At 44.8% G+C, this 22,544-nt stretch overlaps 1 protein-coding gene across 3 annotated transcripts in view; it reads left to right on the top strand.

The window, feature by feature from the left end:
- Window positions 1–19,325, top strand: part of kmt2a (lysine (K)-specific methyltransferase 2A) — a 44,241-nt gene extending 24,916 nt beyond the window's left edge. For 2 of the 3 annotated variants that reach the window (XM_014974913.2, XM_014974915.2), the window contains exons 17-34: window positions 407–621; window positions 704–801; window positions 889–1,026; window positions 1,112–1,270; window positions 1,986–2,097; window positions 2,202–2,280; window positions 2,402–2,562; window positions 3,046–3,192; window positions 3,289–5,848; window positions 7,422–10,082; window positions 11,004–11,072; window positions 11,149–11,375; window positions 11,602–11,676; window positions 11,801–11,975; window positions 12,845–12,952; window positions 13,045–13,125; window positions 13,804–13,933; window positions 14,016–19,325. In XM_014974913.2, the coding sequence (XP_014830399.2) occupies window positions 407–621; window positions 704–801; window positions 889–1,026; window positions 1,112–1,270; window positions 1,986–2,097; window positions 2,202–2,280; window positions 2,402–2,562; window positions 3,046–3,192; window positions 3,289–5,848; window positions 7,422–10,082; window positions 11,004–11,072; window positions 11,149–11,375; window positions 11,602–11,676; window positions 11,801–11,975; window positions 12,845–12,952; window positions 13,045–13,125; window positions 13,804–13,933; window positions 14,016–14,291 (7,471 nt within the window). In that variant the 3' untranslated portion in view covers window positions 14,292–19,325. The remainder of the gene's footprint in view (window positions 1–406; window positions 622–703; window positions 802–888; window positions 1,027–1,111; window positions 1,271–1,985; window positions 2,098–2,201; window positions 2,281–2,401; window positions 2,563–3,045; window positions 3,193–3,288; window positions 5,849–7,421; window positions 10,083–11,003; window positions 11,073–11,148; window positions 11,376–11,601; window positions 11,677–11,800; window positions 11,976–12,844; window positions 12,953–13,044; window positions 13,126–13,803; window positions 13,934–14,015) is intronic. The other variant, XM_014974916.2, reaches the window with a different exon arrangement.
- The last annotated feature ends 3,219 nt before the right edge of the window (window positions 19,326–22,544 follow it).

A 22,544-nucleotide genomic window follows, 5' to 3' on the forward strand; every position in this document is an offset into this window, starting at 1 on the left:
CATACCCAGTTATATACAAACTGATTAAATAAGTAGCTCAGTAATATTTTAACATATTAATACACACAGATGGATATTTGAAAGCCTTTATTTCTGTTAGTATTCCATTTATCGCTACTAAAAGCATGAATTTTAAAATTATAATATTATAGACCAATACAATTCTGTATATTGGTGTTTATACCATTTCAACTCATCTCTGGGATTTGCTGGAGAATACGTGTTCTCACACACGAACCCTACCTTTGATTTTATTGAGTCTTTGCTGTATGGTACTTGCATCAACATCCTGGTCTCATCATTCTACCCGACTGAAAACCCAACGAGGGGCATTTTTACTACAACACAATAATAAATAACACAATAAGTGATATTTGTCCCACTAAGTACTGGTACTGTTCACCAGCAGTGGGCTTCTCCCCAACGCCGTCCTTCCTCCATCCCTGGACCACAACTACGCCCAGTGGCAGGAGAGGCAGGAGCTTTGCCGGGCCGTTCACCCCCACTTCATGAAAAAGATCATCCCAGCTCCGCAGCCCAAGAACCCTGCCAAGCTAGATTCACCAGCTTCACCTCCTCCGCTACCTCCTTCACTGCCGCCGCCACCTGACCTCCTGGCAGGTAAGCCAATGAAAACAAATAAATGACTCCAAATGCATGGATCCTCTCGTTTTCTTTAAAACATGCTTTATTTTCCCTTAAGATTACGAGGACAGTCCTGAACCCCCTCTTCCTCCTCCAGGCATCACCGACACCAGGCAGTGTGTGCTGTGTCTCCAGTACGGAGACGAGTACACCAATGTAAGTCCCCAACAATCGCAACTCGCTTCACAGCGTCAAAAGAATCAGGTCTTTATCACCTGGAAACATCTCTCTTGCGTTTTTCAGGACTGCGGCAGGCTGCTATACATCGGTCAGAACGAGTGGGCTCACGTGAACTGCGCTCTCTGGTCTGCGGAGGTGTTTGAAGATGACGACGGAGCTTTGAAAAACGTTCACACCGCTGTTCTCAGGGGAAGGCAAACGGTGAGGCCCTCGGTCCACGTAACCTCTCTTTCGGCGTGCATCTAATCTGCAGATGTTCTCAACCTGCCGTGCTTTTTCTGTGCAGAACTGTGAAAGGTGCGAGAAGACAGGGGCCACTGTGGGCTGCTGCCTCACCTCCTGCACCAGCAGCTACCACTTCATGTGTGCCCGCAACTGCCACTGTGTGTTCCTGGAAGACAGGAAAGTCTACTGTCCAAAGCACAGGGACCTCATCAAGGGGGAGGTAAATAAGGGCAGCATAATTATTGATATTCTTGGAGATTCTGCACATTTCTTCCCATTACAGCCGTAAAACGATGCATTTCACTGTAGTTTTATGTGGTAGTGTAACACAGAAAATGCCTGTTCACTTATTTATTTTTTTACCAATAAAAGTCTGAAAAGGGCTGGATGCATTTGGTCCACTTTAAAACCTAAAAACCCAGGTCTCGGTTTGATTAAATGGAACTTCAAAAGCAGGAAGCGGACCACAGAGCAGGGCATTCTGGGTAAATACGACCCAAAACAAATCCGCTAGTCTATCGCCAGCCGGAGAAATGGCGTGTGGTCCTTTACCGAAGACAACAAAATCTCATGCCGCTTTATTTTTGTTTCCGTTTTGTGAAGAAGGAAGTTGTGCTCATTTCTTCTTCATAAGTTTTCATTTCGTTTCCTTCGGTGTTTCTTGGCGCAGTTTTTTTTTAAAGAGTTTGGTTTGTTTATAAATGCATTATAACATTTTCAGTTTACACCATCTATCACTTTCCAACATTTTTACAGTTATAAACTACGCTATGCTAGCCTGAAGTTTTTAATTATGTGGCAAAATGTTAAAACGTCATAATGGGATATAAATTCTTATGTCTTATCTCACTGTAGAGAGCAGAAGCAGTTCATGTGCGTTCGTGCTGTGAGAAGGTTTTCCCCTCATCTCTTCTGTTTGCGTATTTTCCTTCCAGGTGGTGACAGGGTTTGAGGTAACCCGCAGGATCCTGGTGGACCTGGAAGGGATCAGTCTCAGGAGGAAGTGGCTGGCAGGGCTGGAGCCTGAAAATGTCCACATGATAATAGGTGATATGCTGTTGCTAAACATTGATTTTACACCCTGTCTTTTCTTTTTCTTAACTTTTATTTCCTCTGTGTGCTGAACACTGACTCACACACTGTCACCGCAGGCTCCATGACAATTGATTGTTTGGGAATACTGACTGAGCTCTCAGACTGCAAACGGAAGCTCTTCCCAGTTGGATACCAGTAAGTGGAGTTTTTAATCTAGACGTTGTCATTATTATCAGTGATTGACAGAAATGAACTGTATTAACCGCAGAGGAAATTGACCTTGCTCATCAATCCGAAAACATTTTATTTTCCTCAGATGTTCCAGGGTGTACTGGAGCACTTTAGACGCCCGAAAGCGTTGCGTGTACACCTGCAGGATATTAGTTTGTCACCCTCCAGTGGCAGAGTCTGACATGAAGAGTGTGATGGGTCCTGAGGAGAATCGCACAATTGCACACAGCCCACCTCCCGTTACAGGTACTAACTTACTGACTTTTCTGTTTCCGATTCCTGTTTGTAAGGCGCGTTAAAGCACAAAAAGTATATATACTGCGATAGACACGTTATCGGTATCAATAGATGATACGTCCAGTGGGTTTTCACTGAGCTCCAGTCCAGAACCGCACAGCATTCTGGGGCATGTAGGCAGAGGAAATGTTTTAGCCTCTCAACGTCTCACGGTCAGCTAAGCAAAGTTGATGGCATCAGTTAATCAAAACTAATCAATAGTTATCAGCATCAACTGATCTACATCAGCCATATTTGGTTCTGGGTTGTAATTTTGAACATCTTGTGTTTTCAAAAATATAAGAAGACTCACACTGTGTGTGTGTGTGTGTGTGTGTGTGTAGCCAAGACCATTACTGATTTATTTTCTTTACCATTGAATTTCTCTGTGGTTCTGTATTAATAACACTATTTGTAGTATTAAATGTTTTTGTGTGTTTATTTTTTTTACAGACTTTCCTGATCCATTTGAGTCACCAAGACGCTCTGAAAACCTCTCTCCTGCAAATACCCCGAAGCTCAGGGTCTACACCAGAAACAGACATCCCAGCTACCCCCCCTGCCAGCGCGCTGTAGACTCCAAACAAATGTCTTCTCCAGGTACCAACATGCACTTCCTGTTGTGTCTAGAACATAATTATAAATGATTTCACATGTTTTGTACATTTAAACCAGTTTTTGTTTCTTTCATCGTAGAGGGAATCCCGCTGCACCAAAGCCAGGCTGTGGCAGATTCACCGGGGAATCCGAGCATTCGCAACATTGACTCCAGACGGCACAGCTCCCCTTCCCTGTCCTCTCCTCCCCACCAGCTGAACAGGCACCGAGGCTTGACCTCCGCACCTCAGAGTTTGTCACGACCCCTCACCTCACCCCCTCCTCTCATCCCCTCTCCGGCCAGAGACCCTGAAAAATCCAAACACCTCATCAAAGACTCAAAGAAGAATCCAGTCCAAAGAGATGGGGACAGGGGCAGATCCTTTTCCACAGATGGAAACAGGCTGCAACCTGCAAGGGAACAAGGCCTGAGAGATTCGGACAAGGGAAGGACGTCAAGTCGAGACCAAGCATCCAAGGAGTCAGAAAAAAGTAAATCACCCAGAGAGCATGTGCAAAAAGACTTTGACAAGGGTGACATATCAGCCAAAGAGCCAGAAAAGAGAAGAGTTACAGGTACAGACTCCTTTCTGAAAGAATCTGAGAGTGGAAAACCGCTGAGTAGAGACTCCTCGAGAGATTCTGAGAAGGGGAGGCTTGCAAATAGGGACTCTAGTAATAGAGAAACGGATAAGAGTAAGACATCTTTCAAAAATCCTAACTACAAGGCTATAGACAAATCTAGGTCTCTCAGCAGAGATGTGGGACAAAGGGACTCCGAGAAACACAGACAGTACAGCAGGGAAGGAGGAAAAGACTTGGGCCAAGGTAAAGATAGACCATCAAGCAGGGATTCTGACAGGGGTAGACCTCCCTCTAGAGACTCCAGCTATAGAAGCACAGAGCGAAACAGAGACTCTGGCTCAGCTAAAGATAGCAATGCCGGCAGTCAATCGAGGCGAACTGGAAGTGAGAGCAAGAGTCCAAGATCGGCACCGGTGGGCTCGGGACAGTCTTCTCCCCCAGTGGGCACTGCTGCTCTCTCAAGTCAACAGAGGAGTGGCAGCACCAAACAGGTTGACAAGCAGGGAAAACATGGAAACAAAGACCACGACGGTCTAAGCTTGTTGCCTCGTCACCGATCCAACACCGTCCCATCCAAGGACAAGCCCAGCTCAGGGAAGGAGAGTAGCAGCGCCACTGGGAATGCCACACCGTCTCCACTCCATAAGGAATCCGTCGTTGGAAAATCTGGCTCCCCGCAGAAGTCCAGTACACTGAAATCTAATGATTACTCTTCAGGTCCAGCTGGGAAGTCCCTCTTTTCATCACGGACGTCAGTGGAGGACGATGTCGGCAAACGGAGCTCCCTGCACCTGACCTCCCCGGTTGCAGGCTCAGCTGCCAAAGACAAACACCCCAAAGTCAGATCAGCTGGCAGCAGAGATGTTGTGTCCAAAGACCGAGAGAAGACCCACCAGAACAGCAGCAGCAACAAAGCTCCTCTTCTCAACAACAATGCAAAAACCACAGGCAGCTCCAGCACACATCCTCCAAACTCCAGCTCCTATAACAGCAAAGCTCCAGTGCTCGGAAACAGCACCAAATCCCAAGGGAAGCCTCAGGGGGAGAAGCAGCAGAACCAGGGAGAGGACAGGTTGTCCACAAAGAGCAGAGAGAATTTCCCCTTTCCAGAGAGGAAGTACAGCAGCAGCAATCCAGAAAGCTTCCAGCAGATGCAGACCAGTTTGGCTGCAGAGAAAGGCGTAGTGAGCGCGACTCAGTCTCACACCAAACAGATGACCAACCAGTTGTCGATTCCCTCCAGAGAGAAGAAGCGGCCAGTCAAACCCTCTTCTCACACTCCGCTCAAGACCAATATGAAGTCTGACCCCAACGGGACGCAATCTTCCTGTCCCACAAGCACTTCTTCCACCGTCTCCCCTGCTGGACAGGGGACCCACCGCTCCGCCCCGTCCCCTCTGTTCTCCTCGCCCTCTGCCAGCAGCAGCGACAGCTCCGAGTCCGACACCCAGGCTCAGATGGAGGAAGACGGACACCGCAAAAACCGTCCGCGCCACAGGCTCAGAGACCACCACAGCCTCCTCTCTCAGTGTGCAGAGGAGGACGACGGCGAAGGCCCGGAGGACGACCACGACAGAGGCGTGGAGGACAAGCATCACGAAGACGACAGCGACGGCTCGGGTTCAGCCAAGAGGCGTTACCCGCGGCGCAGCGCCCGCGCACGTTCCAACATGTTCTTCGGACTCACTCCGTTTTATGGCGTTCGCTCGTACGGCGAGGAGGACATTGCCTTTTACGGCAGCGGCGACGGAGCGGGGGCCGTGGTTAAGAGGAGGACCGGCGGACGGAAGAAGTCGGCTGAGGGGCAGGTGGACGGAGCGGATGATATGAGCACCTCGTCGTCGTCTGCAGACAGTGGCGACGACGAAGATGGCGGATTGAATAACCGGGGCAAAGACTCCTACTACTACAACTTCACTCGGACAATAATCAACCCTGGCGAAGGCCTGCCGTCAATAGAGGGGCTGGACGATTGTTTAGGAAGGGGATCCCAGCTTCAGCGCTTTCTGAAAGACGAGGAACAGCAGCAGCAAAGAGCTCAAGGAAAAACTGAAGAGGACATGCTGAGTACTTTGTTAGTACACAGATTTTTTTTTGATACATTTATTTACTCAAATGTTTTATGGAGATGCACCACTGACATATTCTGTGGCTTGTTTTATGTCGGAGCATTTTGTAAAGCCTATACCAAATATAGCTGGTTCTGATTTCACTTAAAAAAACAACAATACATTTTTAAGATTGAGAAGTTTACTTGCATACAGATTTTTTAATCCCTAAGTAGATTGAAAGGACTTCTCTGCATCAGTGAAGATCGAGTAAAATTGTCCATGTTATGAAGTAGAGCCACTTGGATAAAAACCCAATGCAGGCTCCTTTATTAGACAGATGGCTCCGTAATTTTTATTTTTTGTGTCCTACAAAATATTATGTTCCCAATATCACAAAATATTCTGATTAACAGTTGAGTGCAGTTTAATATTTAGGAGAAAATTGCTTCAGTTTGGTGTTTTCTTTGAAACAAAATCAAGTTAGCACAACTGTCCCTTTTGTGTATTTCCCTTTATAGTTAATAGTCCCTGCCTTCACTGTTAAATTTCAGAAATACCTGCTACCACAGAGTTTAGCTGATTCAATTTTCTCCATCAGAATTCAAATTATAAATATTTTTTTTATTACAGCGTTTCTGGTGTGAGAAATAATTGGGTATTAATGTTTTAATGTCTCCTTTATTAGAAAGAGGTTGCTGTAGAGCCAGGTTTTCCTGAGGAAATAATTTAGATAACATTTTAACCTTTGTATCTATTAGAGCTTACTGTGGTTAGTGAGCAAAGCAGCTGTTTCATTGTGTGTTTTAGTGAGTTTCAGCTTTTTTCTCAAGTTTCTGAAAGGCCATATACAAAACTCAAAAGGATTAAACGGAGCAATTTTGCTGTTCTGTTATGCTGGACATCTTGCTTTTCTTTTGCTGCCTCAATGAACCAAAGATGTCTCTCAAAATGCCGTTGAAAATACTGGATTTTATAAATAAAATAAAAAAAACAGTGAGCCTTCCCTCACTACAAGGCCTGGGCAATATGGCTTAAGATAATAGTGTCCAGATCCAATTTCTGATTTTAACTCGATTACTTTTCCCTTTTTTTTCTTAAAAATGAAACTACAAATGAAACAGATACCAAAGTATGACAAATATTCAATGTTCATTTTATTTTTTTGTTAATCTTTGCGTAGGAGTTATCATAAACGTATTCTTCTAATAGTACAAGTTTGTTTTGTTAATATTAAGGCTATTTAAACTTTATTGTCTTAGATTGTATTCTCGCAATTCAAATGTTAACCTAACAGTCTGTCATAGACTTTAATTAAAAAGAAGCCGTAGGATTTGCTTGTCAAACAAGATGATGGGCTTTGAGTGAGTTGACGTCACTCAACTATAGAAACAAAAGGAGTAAAAAAAAAATCAAGATTTTCCAAAAGTTAAATCTGAAGAAATTTAAATCAATTTATCGCCCAATTCACCTCACTACCAACTTTCACACAGGAATGTTTTTGTCAGTGATGTCTGTCGCCGCCGAAGCCCAGAATCGTCTGATTTCTTGGTCTTTCTTTACTTCCTGTCATTACATTTTATGTGTCGTGTTTAACAGATCCTTGGGCAAACAGCAAATCGGCCAGGTTGACGGCGTCGACGACGGCTCAGAGAGCGACACCAGCGTCTGCACCACCAGCACCACGACCACCACGGCCACCTCCTCCTCCGCCCCGCAGAAGAGCGCGCCCAAGAGGAGGGGCAGAGAAAGGCACGCGGACAAAGGCGACTCCCACGATTCGAGCAAGGAGACAGACAACGGCGGCGGTGGAACCGGCAGCGGCGGCGGCGGCAACACACGAGAAAGCAGAAAGAACCAGAAGGAAAACTGTCTTCCTCTCGGCGGAGGCGTCAAATCCCAGCCGCAGAGCCAGGGTCAGGATCCTCTGGAGGCCCAGCTCTCCCTCAGCACGGACCTGCTAAAGTCAGACTCCGACAACAACAACAGCGACGAATGCGGGAATATTTTGCCGTCGGACATCATGGAGTTTGTGCTGAACACGCCGTCCATGTCGCTGCCGACTCTGGGTCAGCAGTCTGAGCCGTCGTCCTCTGAGCTGCTGCTGGACGAGACCTACGACCTGAACAGGCGCAAAGACATTCTGTTTGACGACTTCTCGCAGCCGCTGTCCAGCGCTGAGAGCGGAGGGGTGGTGGAGGCCAGCGTCAACAGCTCCATATCGGTCGAAGAACCATATCTTCCTCTCGAGCTGCCGTCGGACCTCTCGGTTCTGACGACACGCAGCCCGGCCGTCGGCACGAGCCAGAACCACTCGGCCGGCGGCCTCATCTCAAATACCTCAGACGGCACTATCCTGGGTTTGAACTCCGACCCGGACAACATCAGCGGGGAAAAGAGCAGCGATAAGAAATCAGCGGGTCCTGGTGTCTCGCCGTCCGAGAATCAGCACGACGGTGCAGCTTTGGGAAGCAGGGACGCTCAGACTGCAGAGGGTCACATGACTCCAGAGCAGTTCATTTCCAGCCCCGCTATTGGTCAGGGGGTGGAAACTCCAGGAAACCAGGAAGTAAACAGGAGTTCTGGCTCATCTGGTTTGCCAAATTCTCCTTCCATGCCTCTTCCGAGTCAGAAATACCTCCCAGCTGCAGCAGCAGTAGCCGCTGCTGCAGGCAGTCCCAGTCCAGTTCCTGGTCCAGGTCCTTCCCAGGCTCAGGTCTCGAGCCCGGCAGTCATCAAACCGGGTCCTGATAAACTCATCGTGGTCAACCAGCAGTTCCAGCCTCTCTATGTGCTTCAGACGGTGCCAAACGGCGTTACCCAGAAGATCAGCACAACAGGAGTGATGGAAGCCACGTCTTCTGCCGTGCTGAGCCCCATGACCATCACCAGAGGCTTGAACACCGGTTTGTCTCCAGGCCAGCCCATTTTCCCCGCTGGTGGCAAAGTCCTCGGCACCATACCTCACCCCTCTCAGCTTCACACATTCACCGGATCCACCCAGGCGGGCTTCCAAACGGGAATACCCAGCACCACCTCGAGCCTGCTCATCGGTCTGCCCTCCCACCCTTCCGACCAGAACCAGATTCTAGTCTCGGAGGCGGGTCGACCTCACGAGCTTGGCCCCAACGTCGCCATAGTCTCTAGTCCTTCCTCCCTGACCTCTTCCCCGGCTGTGATCGCCTCCTCTCACGGCAAGAAGAGGCCCATCTCTCGTCTGCCGAGGAAAAACAAGAAACCGGCTCGCACCCGCGGCCAGCCCGCCCTGGCGCCGTCCGAAGTGGGCCCTCCCAATATGACTCTGATCAACCTGTCTTCCCAGCAGATCACAGCGAGCATCCCGGGACAACCCGGCAGCCTGGTGGAGCTGAGTGCAATCTCCGCCCCCCAGCGCAAAGTCCCAAATATCATCAAGAGGCCCAAGTCAGGCGGGGTCATGTACTTGGATCCCACCGCTCTCATACAGCAGAGAATTCCCAATCCTCAGACTGGCATCCTGAGTCACGATTCCTCAACACACATCTTGCCTTGCTCCGTCTCCGGTCTCAGCAGCAGCCAGTCGGTGTTGAACGTGGTCTCTGTCCCGCCCAGTGGTTCCGCTGGGCTTCTGGCGCCGGGATCGGTGTCTCTCTCCACCCCGGTGCTGAGTTCTGCAGAAATCGCCGGGCCGATCAGTAACCTCCTCTTCAAAGCGAATCCACATGGTCTGGGACTGTCGGATCAGCCTGTGGTCCTCCAGCCAGCAGGGGGCGCTCCCCTCATGTCGCAGCTCACCTCATCCGTTCAAACATCCATCGCCAGCAGCATCTGCGTCCTGCCGACCCATCAGACCATCAGCATGGCCGTCAACCAGCACGGCGAGGCAGAAAGTGGGAACGTTCACCTGCAGCATCAGCTTCAGCCCGTCAGCAGAGTGCAGACCATGGAGTCCAAACCGAACCGTAACGCAGCTTTATCTCCCAGCCCTTCTGCCCATCTGAGCCCCGCCAAGGGACGCGTTGTTGGAGTTTTCACCCAAAAACCGGCCGCGTTGCTTTCCCAGAGCAACAGAACGAACCCTGTCCTCAAATCGTCAGATCAGAAACCGACTAACTCAGCGACAGCAGCGTCGGCCGCAGTTTTAGCTCCTGACAAAAACAAGAAGAAAGTAAAGAGGGGCAGACAGAGTGTAGATATCACCGGCGGGAAGAAGCTCAAAGCCTCCCAGGCAAATGAATATCACAGCAACCCTGGAAAGCAGCTGCTATCTTCAAACCCAAGGTGAGAAATTCCTGTTTTTTGCTGCTTGTTTTGACACGTGAGGTGAAAGAAAAATGCTGTGCAATATATTCAACACTTTGTACAAATAAATGCCGTATTTTTCGGACAATAAGCCGCTACTTTTCCCCCCACGCTTTGAACCATGCGGCTTGGTGCAGCTTTTCTGCGGATTTTTCTTCAACCACCAGGGGGCTCTTTTGCAGGAAGTGAATCATTGGAAGTCAAAATTGGAAATCAAAGAAAGTGCTAAACTTCATTTAGAACAAGTACATGCTAGCAGCAGGCACGGAGGAGAAATTTCTTCAAACTCATATGATGGAGCTTTTTAAGTTGAAGGTTATCGATATGGCAGTACAGGAGGGAAATGGAGCCTCTGCACTTAAACTGGGCGTGAACGAAACTATGGTTCAGATTTTTAGATGGAGGGCTGCGTCCTTAATAAATCCAGCAGGTTTATTAGGACGCAGCCCTCTGCTCCCCTCTGCTGGGTTCTTATGGAAAACCGAGAGCGGCTTAGTTTCCAGTATTTTATTTTTATTTTTATTGTAGCTGCCGCTTATAGTACGGTGCGTTCTATAGTCCGGAAAATACGGTACGCCCGATGATAAAGTCACTTAAGTAATAAATGGTGTCCTTTTTGTGAATAATTTAATCTCAGTATAAATATAGCTGTTCTGCAAAGACTTGAATATATCAGAGAAATAACCAAAGAGGCTCATAGTAGCTCTGGAGGAGCCACAGGTCAGGCAGGAGAATCTGTTCACAACTATTAGTTATACAGATCCACAAATCTGGCGTTTATGGAAGTTTTTAAGTAAGAAACAATTTGTTGGAAGAAAGAAAGAAGCTCAAATACTTTTCTATTCTGATAACTACTTTGACAAATAATAACAATTAAAAATTCATCATTTATCCATGCAGCTCCAGAGAACTGTACTCTCCAGAACCGATGGACACCGGCAAGCCCCCAGACAAGACGACCAACAAGAAGTAAGAAGAACCTCCAATCATATTAGTAAAGCTAATCCTAAAATATTGATCTGGTGCTTAATTTTTCTATCTCCAGCTTGTTTGGTAAAAAGAAGACATCTGAAGGCCATGCCATACCAGGAAAGATGGTGGAAAAAGACAAACCCCCTGCAGCTGGAGAAGCTGGGTCTTTTCCGGCAGCTTCACCGCCCAATGAGGACGGAAGCAGCGCAGATTCTGGCTTGGACGGCAAACCCAAAAAGGGCATCATCTTTGAAATCTACAGCGAAGACGGTTTCCACATTCGCTGTGAGAGCATCGAAGGTCAGCCAACAGAACATGCTGTGCATGTAAATTAGCTTTGATTGACTTAATAGTTAATTGCAGACACAAACAACACCATCAGTGATAATTACAAACAAATAAAGAGTTTAATATATGTGGGTATTGATATCTATAAAACTGCTACAACTGTAATAAAATTTCCTTTAAAAATGATGCGGAAAATGTTGCTTTTCCAGTTGTCATGTGCTAATGCTTCGTCCTACAGAGGCCTGGAAGTCCCTGACTGATAAGGTGAAGGAAGCTCGCTCCAACGCACAACTCAGAGAGCTTTCCTTCGAAGGTAACAGACGTTCCCGACATCTCGGAAATAACTAGAAACTTCCAGACAGAAATTCACTGCATGTCGAGAGTGAAAGGCTGCCGTCTCACTCGGAGCTTCTTCCCGGCGTTCCCCCCCCTCGCAGGTGTGAACGGACTCAGGATGCTGGGCGTCGTCCACGAAGCGGTGGTCTTCTTGCTGGAGCAGCTGTACGGATCCAGGCACTGTCGGAGCTACCGGTTCCGCTTCCACAAGCCGGATGACACGGACGAGCCCCCGCTGAACCCCCACGGCTCAGCGCGCGCAGAAATCCATCACAGGTCAGAGCGAGGACTTTTGAACCGTTTGGGTATGAATCAGGGTTAAAGCGACTCGTGGTAGTGAATCGATTATTGTGATGATTATCATCAACTGATTTACTTCTGGATTAATTGTTAACTGGAGTGTGCAGACTCTATGAAAAGCAATTAGCTGAAAGAACAACGTATTCAGAGCAGTGATTAAACTGAAACTGTTAAAAAATATATCTAAATGTTCATTTAAGATAAACACCTTTTGTCTGTAAATCTGCTCTATCAGGACTCCTCACAGTTTTAGCTTCAACTAGTTCAACTTTTGTGATCAAGAGATTTTATTTTATCAATTTATTTAATTAATCCAAAAAAAAAAAAATCATCAGCTCAGCCATACACTGCTTTGATGTTATATGGAAGTATTTTTTTCCTTTGCTAAAAGATCATATTCAAAAGAAATGTTGCTGATTTTAGGCAATAAAATTAATTTTATTAAAAAAAAGAAATGTATTTGTTTATTAGCATTTTTATTGTTTTTTTAACATACTATAAAATAGGCTAAAATCTGTAGACTGTCATTTTTTAAATCTGAATAATCGATTATTAAGCTAATTCTTAGTTGCAGTGTTTGTATGAAATCTACTGGATGTTCAGAAACCCCCTGTCTGCAGAGATTCTAGCTATTTAAAGTGGAGATTTTAATCCTGTGGTTTGGAGGCATCGTGAACTTTTGCTCAGGTGTGTAAATATCAAAAGGAGCTTAAAGTAAATCAGAAACTGTCCCACTCCAGCCTTTGCTTCAACACTTTTCCACAGTTGACTCAACAGACTCCTTATACTCTGCATCCCGTCTGTCTCACTAATGCTTCGATCCTGCGCTGCTCTTTTCCCACCAGGAGGTCCGTATTTGACATGTTTAATTTCTTGGCTTCAAAACACCGACAGCCCCCCGAGTACCGGCCGCAGGAGGAAGAGGAAGAGGAAGGGCAGCTCAGGACTGCGAGGTAAGTCACCGAAGTAATTTGGGTCTCGGCTTCACGGGTGTGGAATTGGTAATAAAGCCGCTTTTTACTTCGTCCTCATGCTGCCACTTCAGACGGGCCTCCATGGAGCTGCCGCTTGCTGCGAGGTTCAAACAGCTCAAAGCCACCTCTAAGGAATCGGTCGGCGTCTACAGGTTAGATAAATGCCATTAGCTGTTCGTGTTTAAACAAGAGAAGTCTGCAGGAGAGTTGAATGATGGCACCTAAATTGTTAGCAGCTTACGTACAAATCATTGCTTTAGAGTCACAGTTCACATCTTTGAGTTTTAATATTAAAGGTTTAAAAAAAATTTTTTTTTTTTTTAATTATTCACAAAACATGAGGCCTTACATGAATTTTATCCCTCGATAGCTTTCAAAAACTTAATGTGGAAAAAAAATGGGACTTTAGGTGGAAGTATGTCTGATCTTGGATCTTAGTTGTGAAAGCAGGAATCTCTCCTGCTCCTCCAGAGTGTTGTAAGTGTTGGCTTACACTAACATGCTGAGTAACATTCATTCAGTCCACTAGCATGTTAGCATCTTGGCTGCTTCTCCTCGCCTTTGGCTGCTTCTCCTCGCCTGGCCTTTCCGTTCAGGCAGTGGTTCTGTACTTTTGCCATTATTAGATGATGAAATTATTAGATGATGAAATGAGCAGTGCTAATCCAGATGTCCGGTAACTTGGACAAAAACCCAGTAAAATGCATTCAAGTATGTGTTTGCAACATGACATAATGCGAAAAAGCCCAAAAGGTAAAAAAATAAATAAAAAAAAAGGACTTTGTCAAGTCTCTGCTGCAAAACTCGAGTCTTCTTGTTTCCCACTGCAGGTCGCCTATTCACGGCCGCGGTCTGTTCTGCAAGAAAACCATCGAGGCCGGGGAAATGGTGATCGAATACTCTGGAAACGTCATCCGGTCCGTGCTCACTGACAAGCGGGAGAAATACTACGACGGGAAGGTGAGGCCTCTGACAGTTTTCCATTATATTTCTGGGCGAGCCGAGAGCGTGCTAAACCCCCGTCTCCTCCGCCCCCCCGAAGGGAATCGGCTGCTACATGTTCCGCATCGACGAGTACGAGGTGGTGGACGCCACCGTGCACGGCAACGCCGCCCGCTTCATCAACCACTCCTGCGAGCCCAACTGCTACTCCCGGGTCATCGCCGTGGACGGTCAGAAGCACATTGTCATCTTCGCCTCGCGTCGCATCTGCTGCGGCGAGGAGCTCACCTACGACTACAAGTTCCCCATCGAGGACGCCAGCAGCAAGCTGCCCTGCAACTGCGGCGCCAAGAGGTGCCGCAAGTTCCTGAACTGACGGCTCCCATCTGAGCGACTCGGAGGAAGGACTCCGCTTCCTGCCGGTTTACAGTTTTAAGCTACAAAAATGACACCAGCTGCTGCCGGCGTCGGCTCGAAGCAGCAGCTGCTGCTGCAGGCCGCGGCGCGTCTGCAGGAAGGGCCATATGTAGAAACCCAAACATATTGTGCCTCCTTTTGTCTAATTTATATTCGGCATTGAAAGTTTCACCTGGAAAGGTGAGTAACGAGACGTGACATTGCAATATATATTACCTTTTTATTTATATTTGGATGATAGTTATCCCTTCATATTTTTTTATTTTCTACATCGGCCAATCCTTTTTTAGAAACATATTATGATCTACTAATGTGAACTTTAAAGGAAAGGATACATTGGGAAAAAAAATCAAAGAACTTGGATACGTTTTACACCAAAGTGCAATTTGTTGAAGGGACTTGAAACTGGTATTTTATTTTATTGGAGGTTAAATTAGGACTCTGTTTTTTTTTTTTTCTCTGTTGTCGATGCATATCTCCTTGTCTCAGTGTGCCCTGATGCCTTCAGAGCTGAAACCTTCCCCTATAGAGCGTTTATTTGACCCTGCAAATAGGCGCAGCCTGGTGGGAGCTGTGCAGCTGGAAACACTAGTGGGAGCAGGACGAGGAAAAGTAGCAGGAACAGGAAAAACAAACATAAAGACATCAGGGAGGGGAGAACAGTTGAGTTCGTAAGAGAACCGTTTACTTTTTTACCGTTGCTGTAAAAGGGTTGTCGTCAGATTCAGCCTCAGCTGATTGGTTAAAAGTGAATCTGAGATGATTGGATCAAGCCTCTGGCCCGAGGGAGCGAGGCAGCTAGAGATTCTGGTGGACTGACGGCTGAGGGGACCAGGGAAACCTACTGATGTGCTTGAATAGACGTGCGTAAAATGATTTTCTTTGTTACTTTTGGAGCTTCATCCGAATGACGCATCCGCAGCGTTTCAGGTCTGCGAAAAGCTGCTGCTGCTGTTGTTGTTATCAGACTTGTCTTTGGTAATTGTGTAAGCTGGGACGTCCCAAAACCACAGCAGCAAGAGAACCAAACGCCATCCTGTTAAATTGAATTTTCATGCAGCTCCCCCCCCCCCCCCTTCTTCTCGGGCCTGTTGTGATAACCAATATTAAGGGGAAAGAAAAATGTTTTTTTATTATTATTATTATTATTTGTTGTTTATCTGTCTTTTTACTACAGACAGGGAAATACCATGCTTGCTTTTTGGAAAGAAAACAAAACTATGTAAATAATGTATATTTTTTTACAAAAAAAAAAAGAAAAAAGATTAAAAGCACTCACTAGTGAATAGCACTTAATGATGGTATTTATATTTTTAAAAATTCATATTTATTTTATTGCCATTTTTGTAGGAAATAGAGGTTTACAAACACTAATGCTTGGTTGATATGTTTTGTATTCCACTGCTTTTTCAAAGTTTTTTTTTTTTTTTTTGTTTGTTTGTTTTTGTTTTATTCTAAATTTTGGAGCCTGAATGTTTTCTTTGATTCCAAAGACTGACACTGGTCTGTGGCTTGGTTCCTGTTTAGTTCAGTCCACCAGTAGCTCTTTTATCTACGCCAGGCCGTTTGGCCACAGCTGATGTTCATTTCATTTTTATTGTTTTTATAGATTTTTTTCTTTCTTTCTTTCTTAAATGTCCCAGTTGTAGCTACTGGTCTGGCCGTCATCCGAACTATAATTATGCACTTGAGAGAGTTTAGATTGTGGATCTATAGCGGATATCTCCTCTCTCTCCAGCCTTATCGTCTCCACACCGCGTCGATCCGAGAGTCGAGTCCGCTCACAGGCTGCTGCTGCTGCTGCTGCTATCGAATCCGTTCTGCGATCAGCCAGGACGTCGACTGGCTCACTGCTAATTGAAAACAAACAAATAAGCTACCCGCGTTTGGAAAAAAAGAAATATTAAAAGTAGTGCTTTGCAAAAGTTTTCATGCATCTTTTCACATTTTATCAACCACAAAGTTTGTATTTTGGGGGGGATTTTATGTGATTGACCAGCAGAAAGTAGTGGATGAAAAGTGAACAGTTTGCCAAATTACTTTCAGCTCTCCGTCTGTCGTTTGGTGTCTGTCTCTACCAGCTTTGCACAAGAGACAGACATTTTCACCCATTCTTCCCAGCAGAACAACTCAAGCTCAGTCAGACTGGATTGCCCTTTATTTAACTCCCATCCACCGCAGCATGATGCAGCCACTGCCGTGTCTCGTGGTGGAGATGGCATGTTTAAGGTTTTTCTGACGTTTTGTGTCAGTTTTATTACATGATTTTTGGTTAATTGCAAGCAGGACTTGTTCAGGCTTTCTTTCAACATGGATCTCCTCTTGCCCACTCTATTAAAAACTAATTGGTGAAGTGCGGGACTTCCAGTTGTCCTGTTGATGGATTCTTTCCTCTGGAGTCACTTTGAGTGTCTTTGGCTGCTTCTCCCATTCAGGCTCTCTATGCAAGGTTGTTGGTAGGTTTGTAGTTGTGTCCCATTTACTGACCTGGTTACGTCTGGAGGCATTTGCTTGCTCTAGATTTGTAAAAGGTTTCTTTCTACTCTAGTTATGAATTGCTTTTTGTTGGCCTGTTGCATGAAATCCCAATGAAATACGATGAAATTTGTGGTTGTCGTTTGATGAAATATGAAAAAGTGAACACTTTAGCAAGACACTGTAAGTCCCTCTGCAGACTTGGTCTATGATGAAGAGGTGCCTTTATTTTAACTCTTATCAGCAGCATTCGTCATATCTCCATTGAGCCAATTGAAGAAAAACAAAGAAGCATTCATAGCTCACCAGCATTCAGGAAACATGGTTTTCATTTGGTTTCCTCCTCCGTTCCTCTTTTTTTTTTTTTTTTTTTTCTCCCCCCCCACACAAACCTTCATGTCTCAGAGCAAATATTTAAAAGGCAGGATCAACCGAAGCCAGAGTCCATGCTTTGTATCCCTTCGTGTCATCTTTACGCCGTTCGCGCTGACTTTGATGCGACCTGTTGCGGCTACTGCCCCCCACCCCCCGTTATTCTGGTGAACTGAAATGAAAATACAAACCTCGGACGGTTTGCACTTGAGCTGTGAAACAGGCGCTGAATACTCATAGGAAGAAGAAGGAGGATAATAAAAACAAAACTCAGCTCTTTCTCCAGACAGAATGCAACTCAAAAGTGCTGAAACCACAAGCACAGAACATGAAGCCAGAGTTTGCGTGAAACCAGGCTCTGGTCGGGCGTTTCTTGTTTTGAAGCTCCAGCGAAGTGCACTTGATTCTTTCTGCTCAACAAAAAAATAAAAATAAAAAAAGCGAAGTTCAGGGACCGCACCGGCGGCCCTCTCCTTCCCGATAAGTCTCCCATGGCGCCACCGCTGGGCTTGCTGGGTTCTGCTGCTAAGGTCAACAGTGAATGTATGTTCTTCCTCCACATCACCAGACCCGTGATGGTGTTGATACTTGGTCAGCTGCGTTTTTTTTGTTTCCTTCTTCCTTGTTTTTGTGTTTTTGTTTAGCTTTCTCTCTCTTGTAGAGATGGAAGACCTTAAATGGCATCAGCGGTTTTGGTTCTTGCTGGTTTAGCTCAAACCGTTTTTCCGCCAGTAGCGGCGATGAAGACGAAACATGGTTACTGATGCTAAGGGCTTTCTCTTCAAACAAGCTCCGTCTTCAGGGTCAGAGTGTGAAACAGTGAGTCGAGGTTCTTTTGACGTTATCAGCAGCATATATACAATAAGGCAACATCTTCTGTCGTCTCCTTGGACATTTTACCACGCCACACCAGTGGCCCTTCTCCGTCATTATCTGTAATTATAGTATAAATACTCAACAGTATATGGAAACATGCATAGTACTTTCTTGTTCTTGTATCTATACAAATATATGGAATGGACAGACAAACTTAGTTACAGTAGCAAAACAGCGAATTTATAACGGTTAATAGCAACGTTTCCGTGTACTCTATAATGGTTTTGTGTTACAGTACTATCAGATAAAACTAACGTGCATCATTCTTTTCTGTATATTGATATCCAGTACCAGTTTTGCTGTGCCTGTGAGCGAATCCTTCGCCAGCAAGGAGCGCTGCAGTTTCTTTCTTTTGTCGTTTTTAATTTTTTTTTGTTTTGTTTTGTTTTCTGGAACGAAATGGTTTTCATGTGATGAGAAATGTAACTGTGTTAACGTGGTTGTGAACTTCTTGAGGTCAGACGTTTGGGTTTATTTTTCTGGTTGTTGTAGCGAATGGATTTTTTAAATTCTTTTTTCTCAGATTTCGTTTAACGGGGACGTTTCAGACGATTTACTTGATGTGGTAAAATTCAGAGTTTGGTTTGTGGAAACCAGAGGTTTAAAGAAACCACCATAATGGCTTCTTTTTTTTTCACTTTGGACTGCTTTCATGTCTCCCTCTCTTATCTCTTTCTGTCCTCCGAAGCTTTTTTTTTTGGCTGTTCTTATGATGTTTTATAGAAAGTGAAAATGCTGACATTGAGAACCTTTAATTTATTTATTTACCACAGCAACCATGTGGAGCCGCTCTTTTACAATTCAAACTTCTGGAGAGGTTGTAGGAGTACTTAACCTGTTTGTGTAATTTTGTTGTGTATAGACAGCTTAAGATGGGATGTAGTGTCAAAAAAAAAAAAAGGCGGGGTGGGGTTACAGTGGGATGTGGACAAAGAGGGATCATGAATGGGCCAGTTTTCTTTTGCCTTGAATATACCTTTGTCTTATACCAACATCCTCCTGCTTTCTGTAAAAAAAAAAAAAAAAAAAGCAAAGAAAAAAACTTCTTATGGCATTCATTTGTTCTCCCATTCAACAGTGTTCGACACATCAGTGAAATGAAGGAAAACCACCACCGTGAAAAATAAACCACAAACTACTTGGTTGAATGTATAATTAGGTAACAAAGTTGTACATAATGTAAAAAAAAAAAAAAGTTTCTAATCATGTTTATTTTCTATGCACTTTTTTTATTTAAGTGATAGTTTAAATAATAAACATGTCGCCTTTACTCTTCTCTGTCTCCTGTTTTTCCTTGAAGTTCGTATTTATCTCTGGGTTTCTGCCTGGACTTTAAGTTTCCAATTGTTGCACACTTGAAAATTAATCAGTGTGGTGTTGCGCAGGTTCTTTTATTTTAACAAATGCTGTGGAAACATGAGAGCGACAGTGAGCGCCTTCGCTGACCAGCCGTTGCTGCGCTTAATTGCCGTTGGCTCGCTCACAAACAAATATTTACCACGAGTCAAAGAACAAATATTTACAATACAAGTCAAATAATTAACAAAACACTTCCACACATATACCTCGCCACTCCGCCCTAGCCCACCTTCCCCACAAGAGACACAAACAGCAGCGCTAATTGACATTTACCTGTGGAAACATGAGAGCGACAGTGAGCGCCTTCGCTGACCAGCCGTTGCTGCGCTTAATTGCCGTTGGCTGGCTGCGTCAGGAGTGCTGCTCACCGTGCTCTATGTGCCCACTGGTGGCGAAGTGTTGTCACTGCAGTCCAGTGCATCTCAGGAAGATAAGTGCAGCTGAAGAGCAAAGCCAAGATAAGAAAAATGGAAGCAAATAAACAAACAGAAAGGGGGTGGGGGGTGCGATTACTTCTGATGTCCATTCTCTCACACAATGAAGTTTCAGAATCTAGAAAACGGGATCTTTACACGGTCACGAAAAGTAAGCAGCAGTCTCGAAAAACGTAGAAATATACGCAGCTTACTATGGTGTGGACACCAGGATGTTACAGTGTTGCAAAGTCGATAAGGTTTTTAAGCAAACTGGGTGCTGATTCAACAACACGTGGGAAAAGAGTTTCCATGCAGCGTTGCAAAACATAAAACTTGAGGTTTTTACAGTCTGAACGTTCCTAGGTAGTTTCTGATTATTTTGAGCGTACCCCGATTCCAGAACCACCTCTCCATTCGAAGGGTCTGGACCTCTTGAACCTGTTACAGGAAGGTCAACAAGGGGTCACACCCGCCAGCGGCAGCTTCTCCTCTTATGCAACTTGCACTTGGAGTTTGGCTGAATTAGTTTTAGAAGCCTGAACTATTAGACTTCATTCTTTATCAAAACAACCAGTAAAAGACTTTAGAGGTCAAATACTCAAACGTGTGACCGAGGAATGTGTTTGGAAAAGAGAGGGACTTTGAAATGAACAATAAAATAGAAGCCTGTGCCGTGCAAACCCAGCACTCATGTCTTTTTCCACAGAAAGTGACTATAAGCTGTTTCATTTGGCTAAATTGTTCAAATTAGATGAAAACCCTCTGATCAGCAGGTTTGTACATACTTCCAGGAAATGACTGTGACAGAATTGAAAGTGCTGAATCTGGTGACTAATTAAATCCATGTCCTAACTTCAGCTCCAACTCAGCCTCAGAGCCCACAATGGCTCTGCTACTAGCTGCTATTATACTATAGTTTCACTGTCAAAACGTTAAGAAAACCCATGTGTTTCACCATAAGCATTTTTTTTACAGGCATGCGAATAGTTTCTAACATAATTTCCTAATTTAAATGTGTTTGACTAGCGAATTAACCAGCCAGCTGAACACCGTCTTCCCCTTATCGGATTGGGTGCAACAGGTCCTGACGTTGTGACGTTGCAGACACGTGACCCGGATGACGCGCGAAATTCAGATGGAGGTCTGGAAGTGCATTTTTGCGGTTCAAAACAAAGCAAAATGGACTCTAATGCTCTAAATAGGCTGAGACTGATGAGGTATCTCGAAAAAATAATCGTATATTTAGGATATGATCCGTATTATCTCTGTAAAAAAGACTTCTCTTATAATCTTGAGGATTTACCCGGTCGAGGCAATCCACATAACTAACTATCTGGTGTTACAGAGTTCATATTTACGCGACGAGCCAGAAGAAAGTTTTCAAAAGCCTGGAGAATACAATTATTAATTTCAGATTGGGTCAAATTTAGGATCAAAAGAAGCATTAAATGGCCGTTGACTTGTTTCTGTCAAGTGAGTAGTGAGTTGTGCTATTTTAAGTAATTAGATGATAACGATGCTATGCTAACAACGAACTAACCCATGTTATTTCTATAAGCTTGGATCTTCTGGTAAATAATTTATTTTGCTTCTGTAAGCCCAAATTCATGCTGGAGTTGTACTGTGTCGCTGGATTCAGGTCAAATGTAGGCCAACCATTAACAGCGATCTACAGAAAAACACCCGTTACAGAAAAATCTATGACCGCAGGGGGCGATAGCGTGCAAATACTCGGTAAATCCTGATATGGCTGGGATTGTAAGATTCATGTCATAAGCACTACCGGGTATATTACGGTGGAAAAGGGAACCATGAGTTCACCTTAATTTAGACAAAAACTTGTTTTTAATAATTTCCAAGAACAAAACAGGCATTGTGCAAATTGTACTGCTATCGGTAATACTATCTTTAACAGACTGAAAACATATGAAGGCTCTGAAGACTCTAAATAATGCAAAAAGTCAAAATAAAACCTCTCAACATTGCCAAAAAATTCAAGTATAAAACTTAACATTCTAAGGCAAATACAGGTTCCATTACAATAAACAATCCTGAGTTACTGAATGAAAACTTCCTGATAGCATGGCGGCTAGCTGATTACTGCTAGCTCTGATTGGCTGTTTCTGACTGAGCGGAGTAATTATGCAGATCAGGGAGGAGATCGATTATTTTTTCAGAGATGATCTGTCTCATGTTAGGACAGCGAAGGTTTTAATACTTATGTAAACTTTATTTTTTTTAAGTTAGATGCTGCAGCTTTAAGCAGAGGTTCGGTGTGAGAGTCACTACCAGGTGGAGCAGAAGCGGCGCTCCGTCTGTGAAATATTACTACCTGTAGCGTAGCAGCGGTTCAACTTCGAGAGCAGAACCAGCGTCTTACATCGCAGCTCGAAGACTTAAATAATTTTGCGGGTTATTTGTTTAGCTTTCTGACCGTCATGCTAATCCGGGTGAGTGTTTGTAGCTGTGCGCTGCTTTACCTGCTGTCTGATCGCTCCATATCTTTTTTACTGCAGTGAGCCTCGATGTAGCCAAACTCCGTCAAGTATAGCATTGTTTTTATGCCATATTAGATTCGTCGTGTTGATGCATTTTGACGTGCTTCACCCCTGACCTCGAGGTAATTTCCCGCCGCAACACGCAAACTTCCCCATTCACTCAGAGCGTTATAGTTCTACATCACATCGGTTAGGATTTGTTGCTACGCGTTTGCT

This window comes from Poecilia mexicana, unplaced genomic scaffold (genome assembly GCF_051168715.1).
Source record: "Poecilia mexicana isolate PSO_F unplaced genomic scaffold, ASM5116871v1 scaffold_13, whole genome shotgun sequence".
NCBI lineage: Eukaryota > Metazoa > Chordata > Actinopteri > Cyprinodontiformes > Poeciliidae > Poecilia > Poecilia mexicana.